The following is a 19,661-nucleotide window of genomic DNA, read 5'->3' as shown; positions in this document are numbered from 1 at the left end:
GATGTTGTTCGGCCTCTCCCCTCCCCTAACCCCGGGGCCCTGAGCTTCCTGTCCCCATCAGCCTGGGCCACATGCAGAGCTCAGGCACCAGGGACCGGCTCGGAAAAGCAATTGTGTGGGCCACAGTCTTGCTCTCACGGGCTTGGCTCCCCATGGACACCCCCGCCCCAAACAGCCGGCTTCCTTGTCTCAGTGGGAAGCTTCTTGGTGATCTGAGCCGGGAGGAGTTGGGGCCACTCCTCACTCCCTGAGCCCGTGCGAGGCCCACACCTCCAGCCCCTGCCACGTGGCTGTCGAAGTGAACGTCCTTCAGAGGCAAACCTGACCGTGTCACTTCCCAGCCTAGCCCCTCGGGCACTTAACTGCCGTCAGCCTTCCCCGTGGACGTGGATGGCAGCATCCTGGGGCGCTCTCCCCCTCCGTCTAACCACGGGCCCCACTCTGACACCTTTCTGTTTCTCACACACGCGGTGCTCATTCCTGCGGGGCCTTCACACTCCCCCACCCCAGCCCCGCTCCCTGGTACGGAATGCACCTGTTTGTTCCTAATCTCCAGGAATTCTCCTCTGACTCCCATCTGTCTGCTCTGCTCTTTCTTTTTCCTTTTTTTAAAAATTCAAGCCCAAAGTCAAAGTGAGAGGCCTTCCACATAATAAGTGCCTGACATCCCGTAATTGTTTTTATTCTGTAAGTTTGCAGTGTACAGCTTTACAATTTGATATCTGTATATGCTACCAAGTCTGGTTACCCTCCGTCACCATACAGCTGACCCCTCACCCCTTCCACCCATGCCCCCAAACCTGGTTCCCCTCGGGTAAGCATTAGTCTGTTCTCTGCATCTGTGAGTTTGTTTTTGTTTTATTTTGTTTGTTTGCTTGTTTTGTTTTGTTTTTTAGATTCTACATAAGAGTGAAATACTGCAGTATTTGTCTTTCTCTGACTTATTTCACTTAGCAAAATTCCTTCTAGGTCCATCCGTGTCACAGATGGTGTGTGTCATTCTTTTTTTTTTTTTTTTTTAAAGATTTTATTTATTTATTTGACAGGGAGAGACACAGTGAGAGAGGGAACACAGGCAGGGGGAGTGAAAGACAGAGAAGCAGGCTTCCCGCTGGACGCAGGGAGCCTGATACAGGGCTCGATCCTAGGACCCTGGGATCATGACCTGAGCCGAAGGCAGACGCTTAACGACTGAGCCACCCAGGTGCCCCGGTGTGTGTCATTCTTTTTATGGCTGAGTAACATTCCATGCTATCAATACACCACATCTTCTTTATCCATCCATCTACCGATGGACAACTTAGGTTGTTACCATATCTTGGCTATCGTAAACGCAACTTTAGTGAGCATAGGGGTGCATGTATCTGTTTGAATTAGCGCTGTTGTATTCTTTGAAAAAATACCCTGAAGTGGAATGGCTGGGTCACAGGGTAGTTCTGTTCTTAATTTTCTGGGGAACCTCCATACCGGTTTCCACAGTGGCTGTACCTGTGTGATTCCCACCAACGGTGCACGAGGGTTCTCTTGTCTTTACATCCTCGCCAACACTGGTTACTTCTTGTGTTTTTGATTTTAGCCATTCTAATAGGTGTGAGGTGTGATAGCTTACTGTGGTTTTGATTGCATTTCCCTGATAACTGGCGATGTTGAGCATCTTCTCATGTGTCTGTTGGCCATCTGGAGGTCTTTGGAGACACGTCTATTCAGATCCTCTGCCCATTTTTAAATTGTGTTGTTTGGGGTTTTTGTTGTTGTTATTGTTGAGTTGTATGAGTTCTTTATGTATTTTGGATACTAACCCCCACTTCCGTTTAGCAGGTTGCCTTTTTGTTTTGATGATGGGTTCCTTTGCTGTGCAGAAGCTTGTCAGTCCCCCTTGTTTATTTTCACTTTTGTTTCCCTTTCCTTTGGAGTCAGATCCACAAAGATGTCACTAAGACCCATGCCAGGGAGCTTACCAGCTCTGTTTTCTTCTGGGAATTTGATGGTTTCAGGTCTTACATTCAAGTCTTTAATCCATTTTGAGTTCATTTTTGTGTCTGGTGTAAAAGAGGGGTCCAGTTTCTTTCTTTTGCATACGGCTGTCTAGTTTTCCCAGCACCATTGATTGAAGAGATGGTCCTTTCTCCATTGTGTGTTCTTGGCTCCTTTGGCATAGATTCATCGTCCATATGTGTGCAGGTTTCTTTCTGGGCTCTCAGTTCTGTTCTGTTGACCTGTGTGTTTCTTTTTGTCCCAATACTGTACTGTCTTGATTACTATAGTTTTATAGTCTAGTTTGAAATCAGGGAGCATGATACCTCTAGATTTGTTTCTCTGTTTCAAGATTGCTTTAACTATTTGGGATGTTTTGTGGTTCTGTACAAATTTTAGAATTATTTGTTGTAGTCCTGTGAAGTGTGCGTTGGAACTTTGATAGGGATTGCATTAAATCTGTAGACTGCTTTGGGTAGGAGGGACATTTTTTTTTTTTTTAAGATTTTTATTTATTTATTTTGAGAGAGAGAGACAGAGATAGCGAGAGAGATAGTGAGCGAGAGCACGAGTGGGGAGGAGAGGACGAAGCAGGCTCCATGCTGAGGAGGGAGCCTGACACGGGGCTCGATCCCAGGACCCTGGGATCATGACCTGAGCCAAAGGCAGACGCTTAACCGACTGAGCCACCCAGGCGCCCAAGATGGACATCTTTTTAATATTCTTCCAGTTAGTTCCATGAGCATGAACTGTCTTTCCATCTATTCATGCCTTCTTCAATTTCTTTAATCAATGTCTCATAGTTTTCAGTGTACAAGTCTTTCACTTCCTTGGTTAAATTTATTCCTAGGTGTTTTATTCTTTTTGATACAATTGTAAATGGGATCATTTTCTTGTTTTCTCTCTCTGATGAATCGTTATTAGTGCACAGAAATGCCACAAATGTCTGTATATTGATTTTGTATCTTGCAACTTTACTGAATTCATTTATTAGGTGTAGTGGTTTTCTGGTGTATTCTTTAAGGTTTTCTCTATATAGTATCATATCCTCTGCAAATAGCGACAGTTTTACTTCTTCCTTTTTGCTTTGGATGTCTTTTATTTCTTTTGTTGCCTAATTGTTGTGACTAGGACTTCCAGTACTATGTTGAATAAAAGTGGCGAGAGTGGGCATCCTTGTCTTGTTCCTGTTCTTACAGGAAAAGCTTTTAGCTTTTTACTGTTGAGGATGATATTCACTGTAGGATTGTCATACATACAGCCTTTATTATGTTGAGGTACATTCCCTTTATACCCACTTTGTTTTGAGAGTTTTTCAACATCACAAATGGATATTGAATTTTGTCAAATGCTTTTTCTGCATCTATTGAAGTGATCATATGATTTTTGTCTTTCATTTTGTTAATGTGCTTTATCACATTGATTGGCAGATGTCGAACATCCTTGTATCCCTGGAGTAAATCCCACTTGGTCATGGTGTATGACCCTTTTAATATATTGTTGGGTTCAGTTTGCCGATATTTTGTTGAGGATTTTTGCATCTATGTTACTGGCCTGTAATTGGTATCAGGGCAGGTTTGGGTGTCAGGGGTGACGCTGGCTTTATAAAATATGTTTGAAAACTTCCCCTCCCTTCAATTTTTGGGAAGAGTTTGAGAAAGGCAGGTATTAAATCTTCTTTGAGTGTTGGTAGAATTCACCAGTGAAGCCGCCTTGTTCTGGCCTTTTGTTTGTTGGGAGGTTTCTGATTGCTGTTAAAATCTCCTTGCTCTAGTAATCATTCTGTTCAGATTTTCTCTTTCTTCAGTATTCAATCTTGGAAATTTATATGTTTCTAGGAATATCCATTTTTTTTTCTAGGATAGGAAACCTGTTTTTTTTTCCGGGTTGTTCAGGGTGCTGGCATATCATTGTTCATAGAAGACCCTGATGGGGCGCCTGGGTGGCTCAGATGGTTAAGCGTCTGCCTTCGGCTCAGGTCATGATCCCAGGGTCCTGGGATTGAGTCCCGCATTGGGCTCCCGGCTCAGCGGGGAGCCTGCTTCTCCCTCTGACCCTCTCCCCTCTCATGCTGTTTCTCTCTCGCTCGCTCTCTAAAAAATAAATAAAATCTTAAAAAAAAAAAAAAAAAGACCCTGATGATCCTTTGTGTTTCGGTGGTATGAGCCCCACATCTCCCCTCTCATTTCTGATTTTATTTATTTGAGTCCTCTCTCTTTTTTTCTTGGTTAGTCTGGCTCAGGCTTTGTCAATTTGGTTTACTTTTTCAAAGAACCGGCTCTTAGTCTCATTGATCTTGTATATTGTCTTTTTAGTCCCCATTTCACTTATTTCTGTTCCAATCTAATATTTTCTTCCATCTACTAATTTTGAGGTTTGTTTGTTTCTTTTTTTCCCCGTAGTTCCTTTAGGTGTAAAGTTATATTGTTTGTTTGAGATTTTTCCTGTTTCTTGAGATCAGCCTGCATCACTACAGACTTCCCTCTTAGAACCACCTCTACTGCGCCCCCACCCAGATTTCGATGTGTTGTATTTTTGTTTTCATTTATCTCCAGGTATTGTTTTGAATTTCTTCTTTGATTTCTTTTTCGACCCATTGGTTTTTCCGTAGCATGTTTTTTAATCTTCCTATTTTGGTGGTTTTTCTCATTTTCTTCTTGTAATTAATTTGTGGTTTCATACCATTGTGGTTGGAAAAGATGCTTGATAAAATGTTGGTTTTCTCGAATTTGTAGAGACTTCTTTTGTGCCCAGCATGTGATCTATCCTGGAGAATGTTCCATGTGTCCTTGAGAAGAATGTGTTTTCTGCCGCTTTCGGGTGGAATGTTCTATAAATATCTGTTGAGTCCATCTGGTCTAATGTGTCATTTAAGGCCGATGTTTCCTTATTCTTTGTTGTTGTCTGGATGATCTATCCATTGATGAAAGTGGGGTATTAAAGTCTTCTACTAGTATTGCATTGCTGTCAGTTTCTCCCTTCAGGTGTGTTAAGATATGTTTTATATATTTTCGTGCTCCCTGTTGGATGCACATGTATTAGTAAAAGTTATATCTTCTGGATTAATCTCTTTATCACTGTGTAGTGCTCCTGTTTGCCTTCTATTACAGTCTTTGTTTGCAAGTCTATTTTGTACTTGTAAGTATCACTACACCAGCTTTCTTTTCATTTCCATTCACTTTCAGCCTGTGGGTGTCCTTACTTCGACATTAGTTTTTCGTAGGCAGTGTATAGATGGGTCTTGCTGTTTATCCATGTAGCCACTCTGTGGCTTTTGATTGGAGCATTTAGTCCATTTCCATATAAAGTAATTGTCGATGAGGGTATACTTGTTGCCATTTTGTTAATTGCGTCCTGGCTGTTTTTGTAGCTGCTCTCTGTTCCTTTCTTCTCTTGCTCTCTTCCCTTGTGGTTTGATGGCTTTCTCCTGTTAGGTTTAGATCCCTTTCTCATTTTCTTTTGTGTATTTCCTTGTGGTTACCTTGAGGTTCACGTAAAATCTCCTATGACAACAGCGGTCTGTTTTAAGTTGATAGCAATGTAATTTTAAATACTTCTAAAGCTTTACTTTTTTACTTCTCACCTCTGATGTTTTATATTTTTGATGACACATTGTGCATTTTTTAATTTTGTGCTTCCCTTAACTAATTATTGTGATTTTAGTTAATTTTACCAGTTATGTCTTTTCATCTTTACAGTTGCTTTGTAAGGATTGATTCACTATCTTTGCTATTATACATTTACTTTTTCCAGTGAGATTTTTACTTTCGTATGTTTTTGTACTAGTGATTAGTGCCATTTCTTTTAAGCTTAAAGGAGGCCCTTTCACATTTCTGGTAGGGCTGGTTTGGTGGTGATGAACTCCTTTAGCTTTTGCTTATCTGGAAAGCTCTTAATCTCTCCTTCAGTTCTGAATGATAACCTTGGTTGGAAGATTTTTCCTCTCAGCACTTTAAATGTGTCATGCTGCTCCTTTTTGGCCTGGAAAGTTTCTGCTGAGAAATCTGCTGATAGCTTTGTGGGGTTTCCCTTGTACATAACAAGTTTTTCGCTTGCTCCTTTTTGGATTCTCTCTTTATCCTTAACTTTTACCATCTTAATTACAACATGTCTTGGTGTGGATTTCTTTGGGTTCATCTTGCTTAGAACTCTGGGTGTTGTGGACCCAGATGTCTGATTCCTTCCCCAGATTAGGGATGTTTTCAGTCATTATTTCTTCTTTTCTGGCCCTTTCTCTCTCTCTTCTCCTTCTGGGATCCCTATAACACAAATGTCATTTCACTCGATGTTGTTCCAAAAGTCTCTTCAGATGTCTTCACTTTTCTTAATTCTTTTTTCATTTTGCTGCACTGTGTGGGTGTTTTTCATTGCTTTATTTTCCAGCACACTGATTTGTTCTACTTCAGTCTGCCATTGGACCCCTCTAGTGTATTTTTCAGTTCAGTTATAACTTCCGTTTGGTATTTTCCTATATTTTCTATCTCTTTGTTGATGTTCATACTGTGTTCATCCATTCTTCTCCCGAATTGGGGGAGCATCTTTATGACCATCACTTTGAACTCTTTATCAGGTAGTTTGCTTATCTCTGTTTCATTTAATTCTTTTTTTAAGGTTTTGTCTTGTTTTTTAATTTGGAACATATTCCTCTGTCTCTTCATTTTGCCCTACTCTGTGTTTGTTTCTATGTGTTCGGTGAGTCACCAACCTCTCCCAGTCTTAAATGGGTGGCTTTATACAGGGGATGACCTGTGGGGCCCAGAAGTGCAGTCTCTTTGGTCACCAGAGCCATATGCTCAAGGGGTGTCCCTCTTGTGGGCTGTGTGTGCCCTCCTGTTGCGATGGGGCTGTGGCTGTGGCACACTGGCTCCTGGCCTGGCTGGGGGCATGTCCACGGCTGCTGGGGTACACTGGTGGACAAGACTCTCAGTGGAATACACTCACTGGCACTATCAGGTTACAGGGAGAATCCAAAATGGTGCCCAGTGTTAGGAAGGTAGACTGAGATGGTCCTACCAGTGGCTCCAACCTCAGTCCATGGGGAGAGCCCCTGATGTTTTCTGCCACTCTGACAGACCCTTTAAGGTTGTTAGTAAATGGATCTTCTTGATCAGAGATGTATGCTTTTTTTCACGTTGGTGTTTTTGACTGGTTTCCAGGTTGAGTGAGTGTGTGCAAGCCCCTTAAGAGTGAGTTTTCTGTTCCCTTCAGTTTTCTAGTTTTCCTGAATGTAATCCCCATTGATTTTCAAAACCTGGTGTTTTGGGGGCTCATCTCTCCCGGGCAAGATCTAAGGGTTGGGGTGCCTGAGGTGGAGCTCGAATTCCTCATTCCTCAGGGGAGTTCTGTACCTTTGTTATCCTTCCCGATTGTGATGTGCCATGGCGGGGCTTTCTCCCTGGGCAGTCTGCCTCTCATCTCGTCTCAGTGGTGTCCTTTTATCATTTGTTGTGGAGGCTCTGTTCGTTCAGGTCCCTTTCAGGGGGAGTTATTCCATGAGTAGTTGTAGATTGTCGTGTCTGTGGGAGGAGGTGAGTTCAGGATCCACCATCTTGAACCCAACTCCCTACTGTTTCTTGGTTTATCAAATTTTGAACATTATGTGTTGCATCCCTGCTGTAAAAGGTTAGGATTTGACTCACACTACCCACCTCCCTTCCCTGATCATTGTTTTGTTGCATTTGTAACTCTCGATAACGTACATAGGCTGCCACCTCCTCTTGCATTGACTTTGGCCCTGACTTTCCCTTGTGTCACAGGAGCTTGCCAGAGCCTGGTGGTGTCAACTCCTGAGAGCTGACTGTGTGCGTTACCATTTTCCTAGCTCCTTGTGTCATGTGGGAAGCTTGTGATGGGCCACATTAGAAGTTTTTATACCACGGGGATCGGCCGACATGACAAACTGGCATTCCCTACCCGTTGTTAAACATTTATCATCGGCACACCACTGCCGGGCTCCTGAGGTTCGCTTCTGGCCCTGAGTCTGGTTCAGGCCGAGGCTAGATTAGCTTGGCCCCGTGAGGCTCAGCTGGAGGGCCCAGCCCAGCACCGACACCCTGCTGTCTGTGCCACAGCAAAGCTTCGAGGCGCACCAGGATGAGACTGTGAGCGTGACGCACATGGTGAAGGCTGGCAGCGGCGTCTGGATGGCCTTCTCGTCCGGCTCCTCCATCCGCCTCTTCCACACCGAGACGCTGGAGCACCTGCAGGAGATCAACATTGCCACTAGGACCACCTTCCTCCTGCCAGGTGAGTCTGCTGCTGGGCATCGTGCCCTGCTGTCCTGGGCCTGTGCAGGGGAGGAGCCGACCTTCGTGGAGCACCTTCCACGGCCGGGCAGAGGTGCGTCCGGGCCAGCCCACGTTGTTAGCCCTCGTAGCAGTGTTTGGCCGGCTTTGAAAACTGGCCTCCAAGAGCGGAGGCAGCAGGGCCGGGATTCGAACTCAGGGCTGTCATTCCCAAACCTCTCTTGCTGTCATCACTCTTCCCTCTCACTTCTCGCGGGAAGTGAGGCTCCAGGCTCAACAGACTCTCCCAAGTGGGGCAGCTGCTAAACAGTCATACTGGGTGGGAACCCAGGCCCATCCACACCTGCCACTCCTCAGGGTGACCAGAATCCCAATTCTGCCTCACGTCATGTACAGAATGTGAGGCGAGGGGAAAGAGAGAAGGCTGACCAGAGGTCTCTTTCTTTAGAGGTTTTTCTAAGAAAGGCAACTGTCTTGGTTTGCTGGTTGGGGTTTGGAGGCAGGGGGAGAGTGAAGGGCTAGGACATCATCCCCTTGGGGCCCTGCTTCCTCCTGCTGAGCTGTTGGTGATACTCAGCAGAGAGGAGGAAGGTTGGAGCTCCCCTAACACTCTGCTTCTCCCCGCATCTGCCCGAGGCCTCCGTGGCAACCCCCTTCCCATCTGCCGCCTGAGATGCTGCCCAGACCCTGCAGGCTGTGCTGGAGGGAGCCAGGGCAGATGCCTTCTCAGGGCCCATTCCACCCCCAGCTGGCTTTAGAGCTTGGCCCAGCTTCCACCAGACAAACAGGCTGTCTGAGAGGATGCGGAGGCTCCATCTTGTCCAAGCTGGGCCGGGTTCAGCAGCTGGGAGAGCCGAGGGGCCCTGGGGCCAGGGACACGGGGCCGGCCTGGCAGGTGGGGAGCTAATTGTTACAAGGACTCAGCAGATGGGCCATGTGGAGGCCAGAGTGGCCACGTGCTGAGCTGGGGGACTGATCTCCCTGTCCTATGAGGCCGGGCCAAGGGCAGGCACATTAGCCAGAACCTAAGGGGCTGTGGGGGCCTCTGTCTTACCCCAGAGGCCTGGTCCCTAACCCCAGCTAGGGGACCCAGAGATCACCCTGGCCCCTGCTTCTTCCTGCCAGTCACAATAGCGGTCCCCGGGTCTGGACTGGTGGTGATAGGGGGCGGTGGTCACTAAGCCCAAGATCAGCGGTGGCAGGGACAGTGTGTAACAGCCGCCTGCCACGCACCCTGCCCTCAGCCCTGCACTGAGCCGGGTTCCGAGGGCTTTTAGATACAGGGCCTCACTTCACAGTAACCCACGGAGTGGGGGTTGTCCCCATCGTACATGTGCGGAAGCTGAGGTTTGCTCAGCAGGAAAACGTGGCTTGTCTATGGTCCTGCAGTGGGCCTGAGGCAGGGCCGGGAGTCCCCTGAGAGTCCCACTATGGGCAACAGGGGAGAGATGGTTTCAGAGGTGGCCCAAGTCCTGGCTCGGCCACCGTGGGGCTTGGGCAGCTGTCGCTGCCTCCTGGGGCCTGTGGTCCCTCTGTGGGAGCAGAGGTGGGTCCTGGCTCAGAGAAATGCCTCTAGGCATGGGAAGGTGCCTTGCCCAGGCTTGGAGCGTGGGACATGCATGAGGAGAATAAATGCACTTTCTTTAAACTTTTTTTTTTTTTAAAGATTTTATTTATTTATTTGACAGAGAGAGAGACAACTAGAGAGGGAACACAAGCAGGGAGAGTGGGAGAGGGAGAAGCAGGCTTCCCGCCGAGCAGGGAGCCCAATGTGGGGCTCGATCCCAGGACCTGGGATCATGACCTGAGCCGAAGGCAGACGCTGAACGACTGAGCCACCCAGGCGCCCCTAAATGCGCTTTCTGGGATGTGCTGTGTGGGCCTGGGTTATGGCTCTTGTCCTTCTCTTCTCTTCCTCCCTTCCTCCCTTCTTCCTTCCCTTCTTCCTTCCTCCCTTCCTTCCTCCCTTCCTCCCTTCCTTCCTCCCTTCCTTCCTTCCTTCCTTCCTTCCTTCCTTCCTTCCTTCCTTCTTTCCTTCCTCCCTCCCTCCCTCCCTCCCTCCCTCCCTCCCTTCCCTCCTTCCTCCCTCCCTTCTTCCTTCCTCCTTCCTTCCTTCCTCCCTTCTTTCTTCCTCCTTCCTTCCTCCCTTCCTCCCTCCCTCCCTCCCTCCCTCCTTCCTTCCTTCCCTCCCTCCCCCTCCCTTCCTCTTCCTTCAGTTTCATTGTATTTCTCAGTATTTAGCCATTATGCAAGGTAAATCCATTTTAACTATGATAAAAATTTCTTTATATCACAGAAATATTTCCACACTTACACTGAAAGCTAAATTATTTCAGGCTAGCAGAACAACAAAAAAAGTAGGCCTTTTAAATCTCCTCGGCCTCCTCTGTGGGGCAGGGGAGGGGGAGAAGGGAGTCCCTTGTTATGCAGTCGGAGGTCAGAGGCAGAGCCCGCTGCAGGTGACATTGCAGCCCCTCTGCCCAGCTGCGGCTTTATGTCACCTTAAAATGCATCTGCTCACCCACCAGCTTTCTTGTCCTTGGCCGTTCCCCTTTAAGGGAGGAAGGGCAGGCCCTGTCCTTATGAATATGACAGAGCCAGGTCAACGGAGACCCTGGAGGGGACATGACCGGAGGTCGCGCTGCCGGGGAGGCCAGAGCCAGGACCTGAATCGCACCCTCTCACAGGCTCACTGTACAGCATCCCCAGTCCCAGGCCTCAGTTTCCCCATCTATACAGGGAGGGGCCGAGATCCGAGTGGGAGCAGGATAGACCAGAGCTGGAGTTGGGCTGGCTCTGCGCCCTCCAACCCCGTGACAGGCAGCGAGTGGGGGGGCCCCAGGACCCCCAGTCCCCGCCTCCCGGGGAGGTTGGGCCTCATCCTCGTGGCCATCCCTGCCCCTCACCACACCAGCTCCGCGGGCCACACATCTGGGGGCCTCGCTGCTCAGCCCCACTGTCCCACCCATGTCCTTCCGGCTGCACCTGCTATGTCCAGCATAGAAGCCACGTCTCGCTCACCAGCCATCCCTGGGGCTGGCCCAGCGGGGGCGGAGGCTGAGGTTCTGGGGGGCAGGGCCTCCCTGAAGGTCCCCAGGGGTTACTGCCCTGGGCCCCCGTCCCCAAGCCTGGCAGTTCCTGGTCAGCCCCACCTGCCCGGCCAGGACCCCCCAAGCCCGAGGGGAGCGGGGCCAGAGCTGTCGCAGGGGGCGGGGGGGGCTTCCGCCTACGTCACATCGTGCCCCGGAGGAAGGTCAGCAGAGCAGGATTCTTCAGTTCTTTATTAGAGATATTTTTAAAAGACTTTTAAGTATTTTTTCTTCCCCCCCACACCACCAAATGAAATAATTGCATAATTAGTAATAAATTTGTTCCTCTTCTAAGTGTGGATTTTTTTAAGGGCATGTTAAAAATTTATCACGCTTCCTTCCCCTGACCCCTTTCCTCCACTCATGTACCCGACTGGGATTAATGCTTTTTTGAACCTAAACTTCCCCCTCCTCTTAACTAGACAGGTCATTAATAAAATGTTCTCTGAGAGCCAGAGCCTTTTAAAGTTGTATATCTACAGATAGATGGCTTGGGTGAGTTGAACACGGCTGCATTAAGTCCCTGTGATAAAATATTTATCCACCATTAGAATTTTTTTTCTTTCGGACTGTTTGTGAGGTGTCTTGCAGACAGGGAGGAGGAAGGGCTTCAGAATGAGGTCTGCAGATGAAGTCATTTCTCAGTTCTGGCACCTGCTGCCTCCCTCACATCGGCTGGGTCTCGGTTGTCCAGTGGGGCCGGGAAGATGCGGGGGCATTGGGGGATGGTCTCTCCCGGGGCTCATGGCCCCAGGGGCCCTGGAAAAGGAGGTGAGGCAGCAGGATGAAAAATGTGCCCTTGTTCACTCTTTTGGCTTAATTATTTTTGTGGGTTTATGGCTCTGATGGAGTCGATCTTCAGCCAGGAGTCCAGGTCCTTTTCATAATCACAGACGTTGTCCCAATGGCCTCCTTTCATTGATCGTACTCGCTGGGCTCAGAGCTGGGCCCACTGTGTGTCTGTATTACACACACATGCATAATTCTAATAATCATAAAATAAAGCGAGGTCGGTTTATAATCCTCCCTGGGAGATGAGAGATAGAAAGCGGCTTGTCAGTTCGCACATCCAGTACGTGACGTCAACACCCGTGTCCTTTTCCACTTTTCTGTTTGTGTTCGCTTGTCCTGGCACTCATTCCCTCGTGCACCGGCAGACACTCTCGTGAGCCAGGGTGCTGGCCCGGGAGCCGGGGGACCAAGTCGGAGTGTGCAGGTAAGCGGCTGCCCTCACCCACACACGAGGCTTCCATCTGGGAAGCAAGCAGTAAGGGAGAGGTGGGGCCGCAGAGACCCTGACCCGGGCCAAGCGGAAGCCAGGTGGTGAGGAGGGAGAGTGGCAGCCTGCACCCACTCCAGGAGGGCGGGGAGCACCCTCGCTTGGCCCCGAGCCTGCCCTGCTGGCTTGGCGGCTACACTTTCTGAACCGACCCAGGCATGGGGGAGTCCCAGCTCCACAGACACCCAGACCCATTTGTGCAGTCGCCCTTGTCCAGAGACGAACTGGCTTTTCTTGCGGGGTTTGCATCCCCACACTGAATCAGGACCGCAAAGAGGACTCTCTGAGTTTGTATCCTATTGCCAGGTGCGTCGGTCCCACTGCCTGCAGGCAGTTGCACGCGCATCTCGAGCTGCACATCCAGGAGACAGTGTGGCCTTCCACCCCAGGCTGCTTCCCCATCTGAGTCCGAGGCACTGCCATGCACCCAGCTGCCCGGAGTTGTCCTTCATTCCTGTCCTCTCTCCCTACCCACTCGAGTCTGTCAATGGGTCTGTCCATCTGCTTCAAAACGGATCTCGAATGCCCTGGCTCCTCATCATCTTCCAGGCCACCGTGGCATCTCGCCACCACCGTCTCTGCCTGGCTGGTCTGCTTGCTCCCTCCCTCCTGTCCTCTACCACTCTGTGGCTAAAGCGCTCCTTCAGACCAAGTCACCTGCTCCTCTACTCAGACCTTCTAGTAGCTTCTCATCTTGCTCAGAGTGAACAATCTGGTCCTTACCCCGGCCCACCTGCTCTCCAGCTGTCTTGAGTTTGCCCCTATCCCCGAGCGGGGCTAGCTGTAGTCTGCTCCTGCCACCCACTCATCCTTGCCACAGGACCTTTGCATGTGCTGTGTCCCAGTCCTTAGCTTGGGAGTTGGCGTGGCTGCCTTATCCTTGTCCTCCAGACCTCACATCCCCACACCTGCTTCCCCATCCTTCCAGAAAGCAGAGTGAGGCAGGAAACTTGGAAATCCTCCTGCCCACTCCTTGCCCCATCCCCCATTTGAATCCTCTGCCTGGTACTTATGTTCCTCGTTTTGTTTCCCTTCCTCTTTCCCCTCTCCAAACGGCGCTAATCGGTAGCCACTATTTACAACGAAAACTGAACAAAATAAAACGTTCGGTGCCTCCATCCCACCAGCCACATTTCCCGTGCTCACCAACCACATGTGGCTGACGGCGCAGAATCGAACAGCGTGATAGGTAACATTTCCATCATCACGGAAAGTCCTAGAGGGTTTGCTCCCCGAGAGCAGAACTGTGTGTGTGGCTCCCACCGTGTCTCCAGCACTGAGCGCAGAGTCCCGCGCCCAGTGGGCGCCTGGGATGTTCCGGGGTGCCGGGCGAGTGGGTTGGTGATGGTAGAGTACGCTGTCAGACGGTGCTGCGTGAACCCCAGCACGGTAGCCCTGGGGAGCCACCCCCTCTGCTCGGAGGAAGCCCACACCCCTACCCGTTTGGAACTGCAGTCATTTGCTCAAGAGCAGAGAGGTGGCTGCAGTGTAGACGGTAATCGGCACACCGGAGCCCGGCTCCCAGCCTGCGCCCACCAGCTGGGTGACCTCTTTGGACCTTAGTTTCCTCCCCTGGAAAACGGGCACAGTACCGGTGTCTTGTGTCCCTCAGCCGCCGCGAGGCTTCCGTCAGACCAGAGCAGGTTCATGTGTGCTTTCGACGCTCCAAAGCAGCGTTTCTCTAAGCGCAGTCCCCAGGCCAGCAGCAGCCGTGTCACCTGCGTGCTTGCCAGAAACGCAGTTTGGGGGCTCACCTCTGGGGGTACGGGCCCGGCCGGGGGTGCGGATGCACGCCCAGGTCGACGGCCAGGGCTCCGAGCAGCATTTCACACACCCCGTGGCGTGCACGTGAACTTCCTTTTAGGGAGGTGTGAGCCCCTGCAGTGGGGCAGAGGGGTCTGGCCCTTTAGAGAGGCAGGGGTCTGCGCGCAGGCCCTGCCTCATGCCCCTTCCCGCTGCCCGGGCTTGTTAACAGCAGTAGGTGGTCGACGGCGCTCTGTGTGTGCCGTGGGCCGGGCACTGGGCTCAGGGATTTACGTTCATTAATTGACTCATTTAATCCTCGGGACGAGGCTGTGGGATAGCATCATCATCCCCTTTGGCTGGTGAGGAAATGGCACAGAGCGGCTTAGGGCCTGGCCTGGGTCGTGTAGCTGGCACGTGGCAGGGCCCGGGTTTGAGGCCGGCACCGGGCCCTGGAGCCCACACGGCGCATCCCCCCTGTAAAGAGCTGTGGGGACCCCAGCGCTCTCCCTGCCACCGCCAGTCTCGCTAAAAGGAAGAGACAGCAGCAGGGGGCCAGCCAGACAAGAACTAATGCGGACTGACGTCAGCAGCGTGCCCGTTCCTGGCACGGAGTTGTCCGCGTCACTGGCGGGCCGGGGGGCTGCTGGGTGCGCTCGGCCTTCACCCGGGGAAGGACCCACGTGGGCAAGCCTGTGCTGGAAACCGAGGGGCCGCAGCAGACTGCCAGCCCCCCGCCCCCCGCTTCTTGTATCTGCACCGGCCCCGCATCTGCTTCACCCTCAAACCCGCACCCCCCACGGAGGGCCCCCAGGGGCCAGCACTGTGCTGTGTGGCGCTACCCCCTCCCATCCTCACGCAGCCCCACTGTACCCAGGTGGAAACTGAGGCTCGGGATGCAGGGGCCCGACCCAGCCAGGTCAGACTCCCAACCCCACGTCCTCACCACAGCCCCATCCAGCTTCCCGCTTGTCTCCCCCGAGGAGCCGGACCACGCCCCTTCCTCACCTGAAGCCCCCAGAACCCCCTGCCGCCCCCGCAGGAGGGAGTGCTGCTCATGCTGGCTTCTCTCTCCACAGGCCAGAAGCACCTGTGTGTCACCAGCCTCCTGATCTGCCAGGGTCTGCTCTGGGTGGGCACCGACCAGGGGGTCATTGTCCTGTTGCCTGTGCCTCGGCTGGAAGGCATCCCCAAGATCACAGGTGAGGCTCTGGAGACCGGTCTTGGCGGGGCCTGGGAGTCAGCTGCAGATGGCCGGGGAGGGTGAGCCTGTGCCCAGAGGTTCACGCTCTCTTCTGACGTGGGCATTGTCTCCAATGCCCCTGAGATCACAGGTGACACTGTGGCACACTGGGGTTATGTCATCCCGCCCCAAGGTCTCCCAGCGGCTTTCTGGGTCTCAGTTTCCTAATCTGGCCAATGGGCGCAATAGTGTGTGTTGGTCAAGTGGCTTCAGGATTGGTGGAGGCCCCTGACTATCGGCTGGGCCCCTCCTGTCCCTTCCCCACAGCAGCTTCAAAATGTCCAGGTTCCAAAGACCGACACAACCGAGGGCTCCTGGGGTTGGGGTCCATGTGCAAATGTGTTCCTATGGAGTAGCGGGAGGTCTGCCCTGACGGGGGGTGCTAGGGCTAGGAGAGCAAGGGCGGGGTCAGGGAGGACCCAGAGCCCTGGGCCCCTCTCTGCTTCTGCCCTAAGAGTGATGAGCAAGTGGGGGGCCGGGGTGGGTGGGGTTGGGGGGAAGCCCTGACGGTGGACCCGCCCAGCTGGAACGGGAGCCCTCCGTTCCTAAATCCCAAAGTCTCCTGTTTTTATCACATAGGTCATTTTGTTCCCTGTGGTGTTGGTCCTTGGTTTGTAGGGATGCATCGGGCCGAGACCGCGCCCCCCCAGTGCTGATGGTCTGCCCGAGGCGGCTGAGGTCGGGGGAGGGGGCAGGTGCTGTGATGGCAGGTGTTCCGGGACCTCGGGGCCCAGAGACCGGGGTGCTGGGCAGTCTGTGGGTGGAGTCAAGAAGGATGTGCTGTGGAGGAGCCCGAACTGGGCTTATGGGACAGGGTGTAGCATCAGGTGGCTGGGGAAGGCTCTCCGGGGAAGGCTCTCCGGGCAAGGCCAGTGGCTCGAGCAAAGGCAGGAAGACGTGCGGCTGGCTCAGGCGGGGGCTGCAGGTGCTTTCACACTGACGGTCCCCCAAGGGTCCCCCCCCAACAGGTTTATAAGGTCACTCCTGTTCCCTGTCCCACTCCTCCACAGAAAATGGCCCCAGAGTGTGGGAGAGCCCTCCCCCAGACCCAAAGCCTTCTGGAAGGTTCCAACATAGATTGCAGTTCCCAAAACAATAACCAGCACCCAGAAAGTTCTCCAAGATAGAGGTGTGGGTGCCTCCCCTAAAGCCCTGGGCCTTCGGGCCCCTTCTCCCTGCCCCTTTCTTGCAGGGAAAGGCATGGTCTCGCTCAACGGTCACTGCGGGCCTGTGGCCTTCCTGGCCGTGGCTACCAGCATCTTGGCCCCCGACATCCTGCGGAGCGACCAGGAGGAGGCCGAGGGGCCGCAGGCCGAGGACGACAAGGCGGACGGGCCGGCGCCCGAGCCCACACCCATGCCCGCGAGCCACGTGGGCCGAGAGCTGCCCCGCAAGAAGGGCATCCTCCTGCAGTACCGCCTGCGCTCCACCGCGCACCTGCCCGGCCCGCTGCTGTCCGTGCGGGAGCCGGCGCCCGCCGACGGCTCGGCCCTAGAGCACAGCGAGGAGGACGGCTCCATCTACGAGATGGCCGACGACCCCGACGTCTGGGTGCGCAGCCGGCCCTGCGCCCGCGACGCCCACCGCAAGGAGATCTGCTCCGTGGCCATCATCTCTGGGGGCCTGGGCTACCGCCACTTCGGCAGCGCCCCGGGGGGCAGCGGGCGGCCGGCCCCGTGCGGGGAGACGGACAGCGCCCTCCTCATCTGGCAGGTGCCCTTGACGTTATAGCCCCTGCCCGGGCGGGCTCTCCGCCTGCTGGGGGCCCCTCCCGCCATCCGGGGTTCCCCGCCCCCCCCCCCCCCCCCGGGAGCACTGGGTAGATTCACCTTCCAGGGGCCACGAGGATGGGCCTGGGTCTCCCGGAGCTACCTTGGCAGAGCAGAGGAGAACTTCTTCCTTTTTAAAAAAAAAAAATTTCAGAGTGTTTTGGGGGAGGAGTCTGGGCTTGGGGAGAGGATACCTCTGGAGGAAATGGCCTTCTTTTTAAAAGCAAAAAAAAAAACGAAAACAAAAACACAAAACCTCACAACTGCCTGGCAAGCCCAGGGCCTCTCGTGCGGCCGAGCAGGGCTCAGAGGCGGCCACGCGCCTCTCCGGGAAGGCCGTGTGCGCGTGAGAGTCTGAGAGCGTGTGGGCTGGTGTGTGAATATCTATAAATACGTATATATGGTGTATATTATGTGTATAAATGAAATCTGTACATATTGGAGCTTTGGGAGATGCTGGAATAAAAGACAATAACGTGAGCACCTGGACTGACGTTTTGTTTTTTGAGATGTGATGGGGAAGAGACAGTTGTCGTGAGATAGGGCTGTTCTGGAAGCTGGAGCACCAGGGAGACCCACCACACAGCACAAGCCCTAGAATGAGCTGTCTGATGCCCTCGCCATTGGCCACGTGTAGCTTTCTACTTTTGTAATTAATTAAAAGGAAATAAAGTCACAAATTCAGTTCCTGAGTCCCATTGCCACATTTCTAGTGTGTCTCGAAGAGCCCCATGGAGTGCGTGCTGACCGTCCTGGACAATACAGATCTAACTATTTCCATCATCCCAGAAAGTCTCTTTTGCTTGAGAAGGGACTCTTGGGAGCTTCTTTTCTGAATAGTTATTTTTTTTTTTTTTAGATTTTATTTATTTGACAGAGACACAGCGAGAGAGGGAACACAAGCAGGGGGAGTGGGAGAGGGAGAAGCAGGCTTCCCGCCGAGCAGGGACCCTGATGCGGGGCTCGATCCCAGGACCCTGGGACCATGACCTGAGCCGAAGGCAGACACTTACACCTGAGCAACCCAGACGCCCCATCTGAATAGTTTTTGAAGAGAAGGCTGCCCTCCCTGCTCTGGATTGGGATGGAGGCAGGTGGCCTGGGCACCTGTCCCTCCCCACCTGGGAGGGAAGAAATCTGAAGGGCTTCACCTTGTGGAGGTTGGGGGTCGGGGGCTACTGCTAAGGGTGACAGGGTGAGGTGGGGAGGGGGCTGAGGGAGGAGGGGGTGAGTTCCAGATGCTGGCAGCAGAGCCCAGGCTGTGGGTGGGGCTGCTTGGGGCCCTGGCATCCTTTTTCTGGCTCCGTCTCCATCCTTAGATTTCTAGAGCCGCCTGCAGGGAAAGAAACAAAGCCAATACCCACCACCCAAAAGGGAAGTGTTTCTCCATCTTCCCACCCACCACCTCACTGGCATCTGTCCCCGTGTCTGTCCACCCACCACCCGCCCACCTGCGGGGCCTCCCTTTCACACTCACTGGCGGCGGCACCAGGTGGCAGGGGGCGGAGGTGGGGGAGGAAAGCGGAGATCAGCGGGGGTGGGAGGCAGCCCTGTCAACGAGACCCAGCTGTGCAGCTCCATGGGCTTCCATGGACGCTCTGGGAACCCTTGGCGGAGGGGGGAGCCGCCGTGGAGGGGGAGGCCACCTCAGCCAGGTCCTAACCCCCTGGTGGGGTCTCGCCCCGCCCCCCCGGAGGAGCCCTGGCTCATTCGGCTCTTTCACAAACCCCTTGGGCCCCCGTTCTCAGACACCCTGTGAGCCGCTGGGGCCATGGAGGTGAGCAAGGCAGCGGCCACCTCCGCCCCCAGGAAGTGCAGTTAGAGCAGAGTGCAGGTATCAGGGCCCCGGCTGAGGGCTTGGGGGAGGTCAAGGGTGCTGAGAGAAAGGGCAAGGGCTCCAGGAGGGGACAGCCTGAGCCAAGGTAGGCTGTGAGGAGGTGGATTTATTCCCATAGGCAAGTGGTCTAGTGCGGGTCCCCAGGGCAGGGAGCGGGAAGCTGTGTCCAGGGGAACCGTGACCCTGGACACTGACCCTTCAGGACACTGGACATTCCATCCCAGAGGCGCCCTTCTTCTCGGACCCTCCGTTCCCCTTTTAGTATCAAAGGGAGACCCACCAGTGTCCTGCGCACTGCTCTCGGGAGAGGAACAAAAGCACACTCGCTCAAGCTCATTACCGAACGCTGTCTGGGCAGGGCTCCCAGTGGGTGCCTTGATCCCCTGAGTCAAATGCTGGGTGAGACCTTTCCTAGAACTGTCACCGGGAAGTTGCGGCCACTTGGGGCGACGAGCGAGCCTGGGGGCTAGGATCTGGCAGGT

General features: G+C 52.9%; 1 protein-coding gene across 8 annotated transcripts in view; it reads left to right on the top strand.

Annotated features, from left to right (window-relative positions):
• Positions 1-17,822, top strand: part of ARHGEF10L (Rho guanine nucleotide exchange factor 10 like) — a 142,240-nt gene extending 124,418 nt beyond the window's left edge. For 7 of the 8 annotated variants that reach the window (XM_054513113.2, XM_045898579.3, XM_045898583.3 and 4 more), the window contains 3 exons: positions 8,046-8,220; positions 15,410-15,532; positions 16,766-17,822. In XM_054513113.2, the coding sequence (XP_054369088.1) occupies positions 8,046-8,220; positions 15,410-15,532; positions 16,766-17,304 (837 nt within the window). In that variant the 3' untranslated portion in view covers positions 17,305-17,822. Of the gene's footprint in view, positions 1-8,045; positions 8,221-12,465; positions 12,525-12,893; positions 13,772-15,409; positions 15,533-16,765 lie in introns of those variants that run through there. The other variant, XM_045898584.3, reaches the window with a different exon arrangement.
• The last annotated feature ends 1,839 nt before the right edge of the window (positions 17,823-19,661 follow it).

This window comes from Mirounga angustirostris, unplaced genomic scaffold (genome assembly GCF_029215605.1).
Source record: "Mirounga angustirostris isolate CCGP_5_RB_7025 unplaced genomic scaffold, mMirAng1.0.hap1 SCAF_4, whole genome shotgun sequence".
Taxonomy (NCBI): Eukaryota; Metazoa; Chordata; class Mammalia; order Carnivora; family Phocidae; genus Mirounga; species Mirounga angustirostris.
The sequence above is the reverse complement of the archived record's forward strand: the minus strand, read 5'-3'. Positions and strand labels throughout refer to the sequence as shown.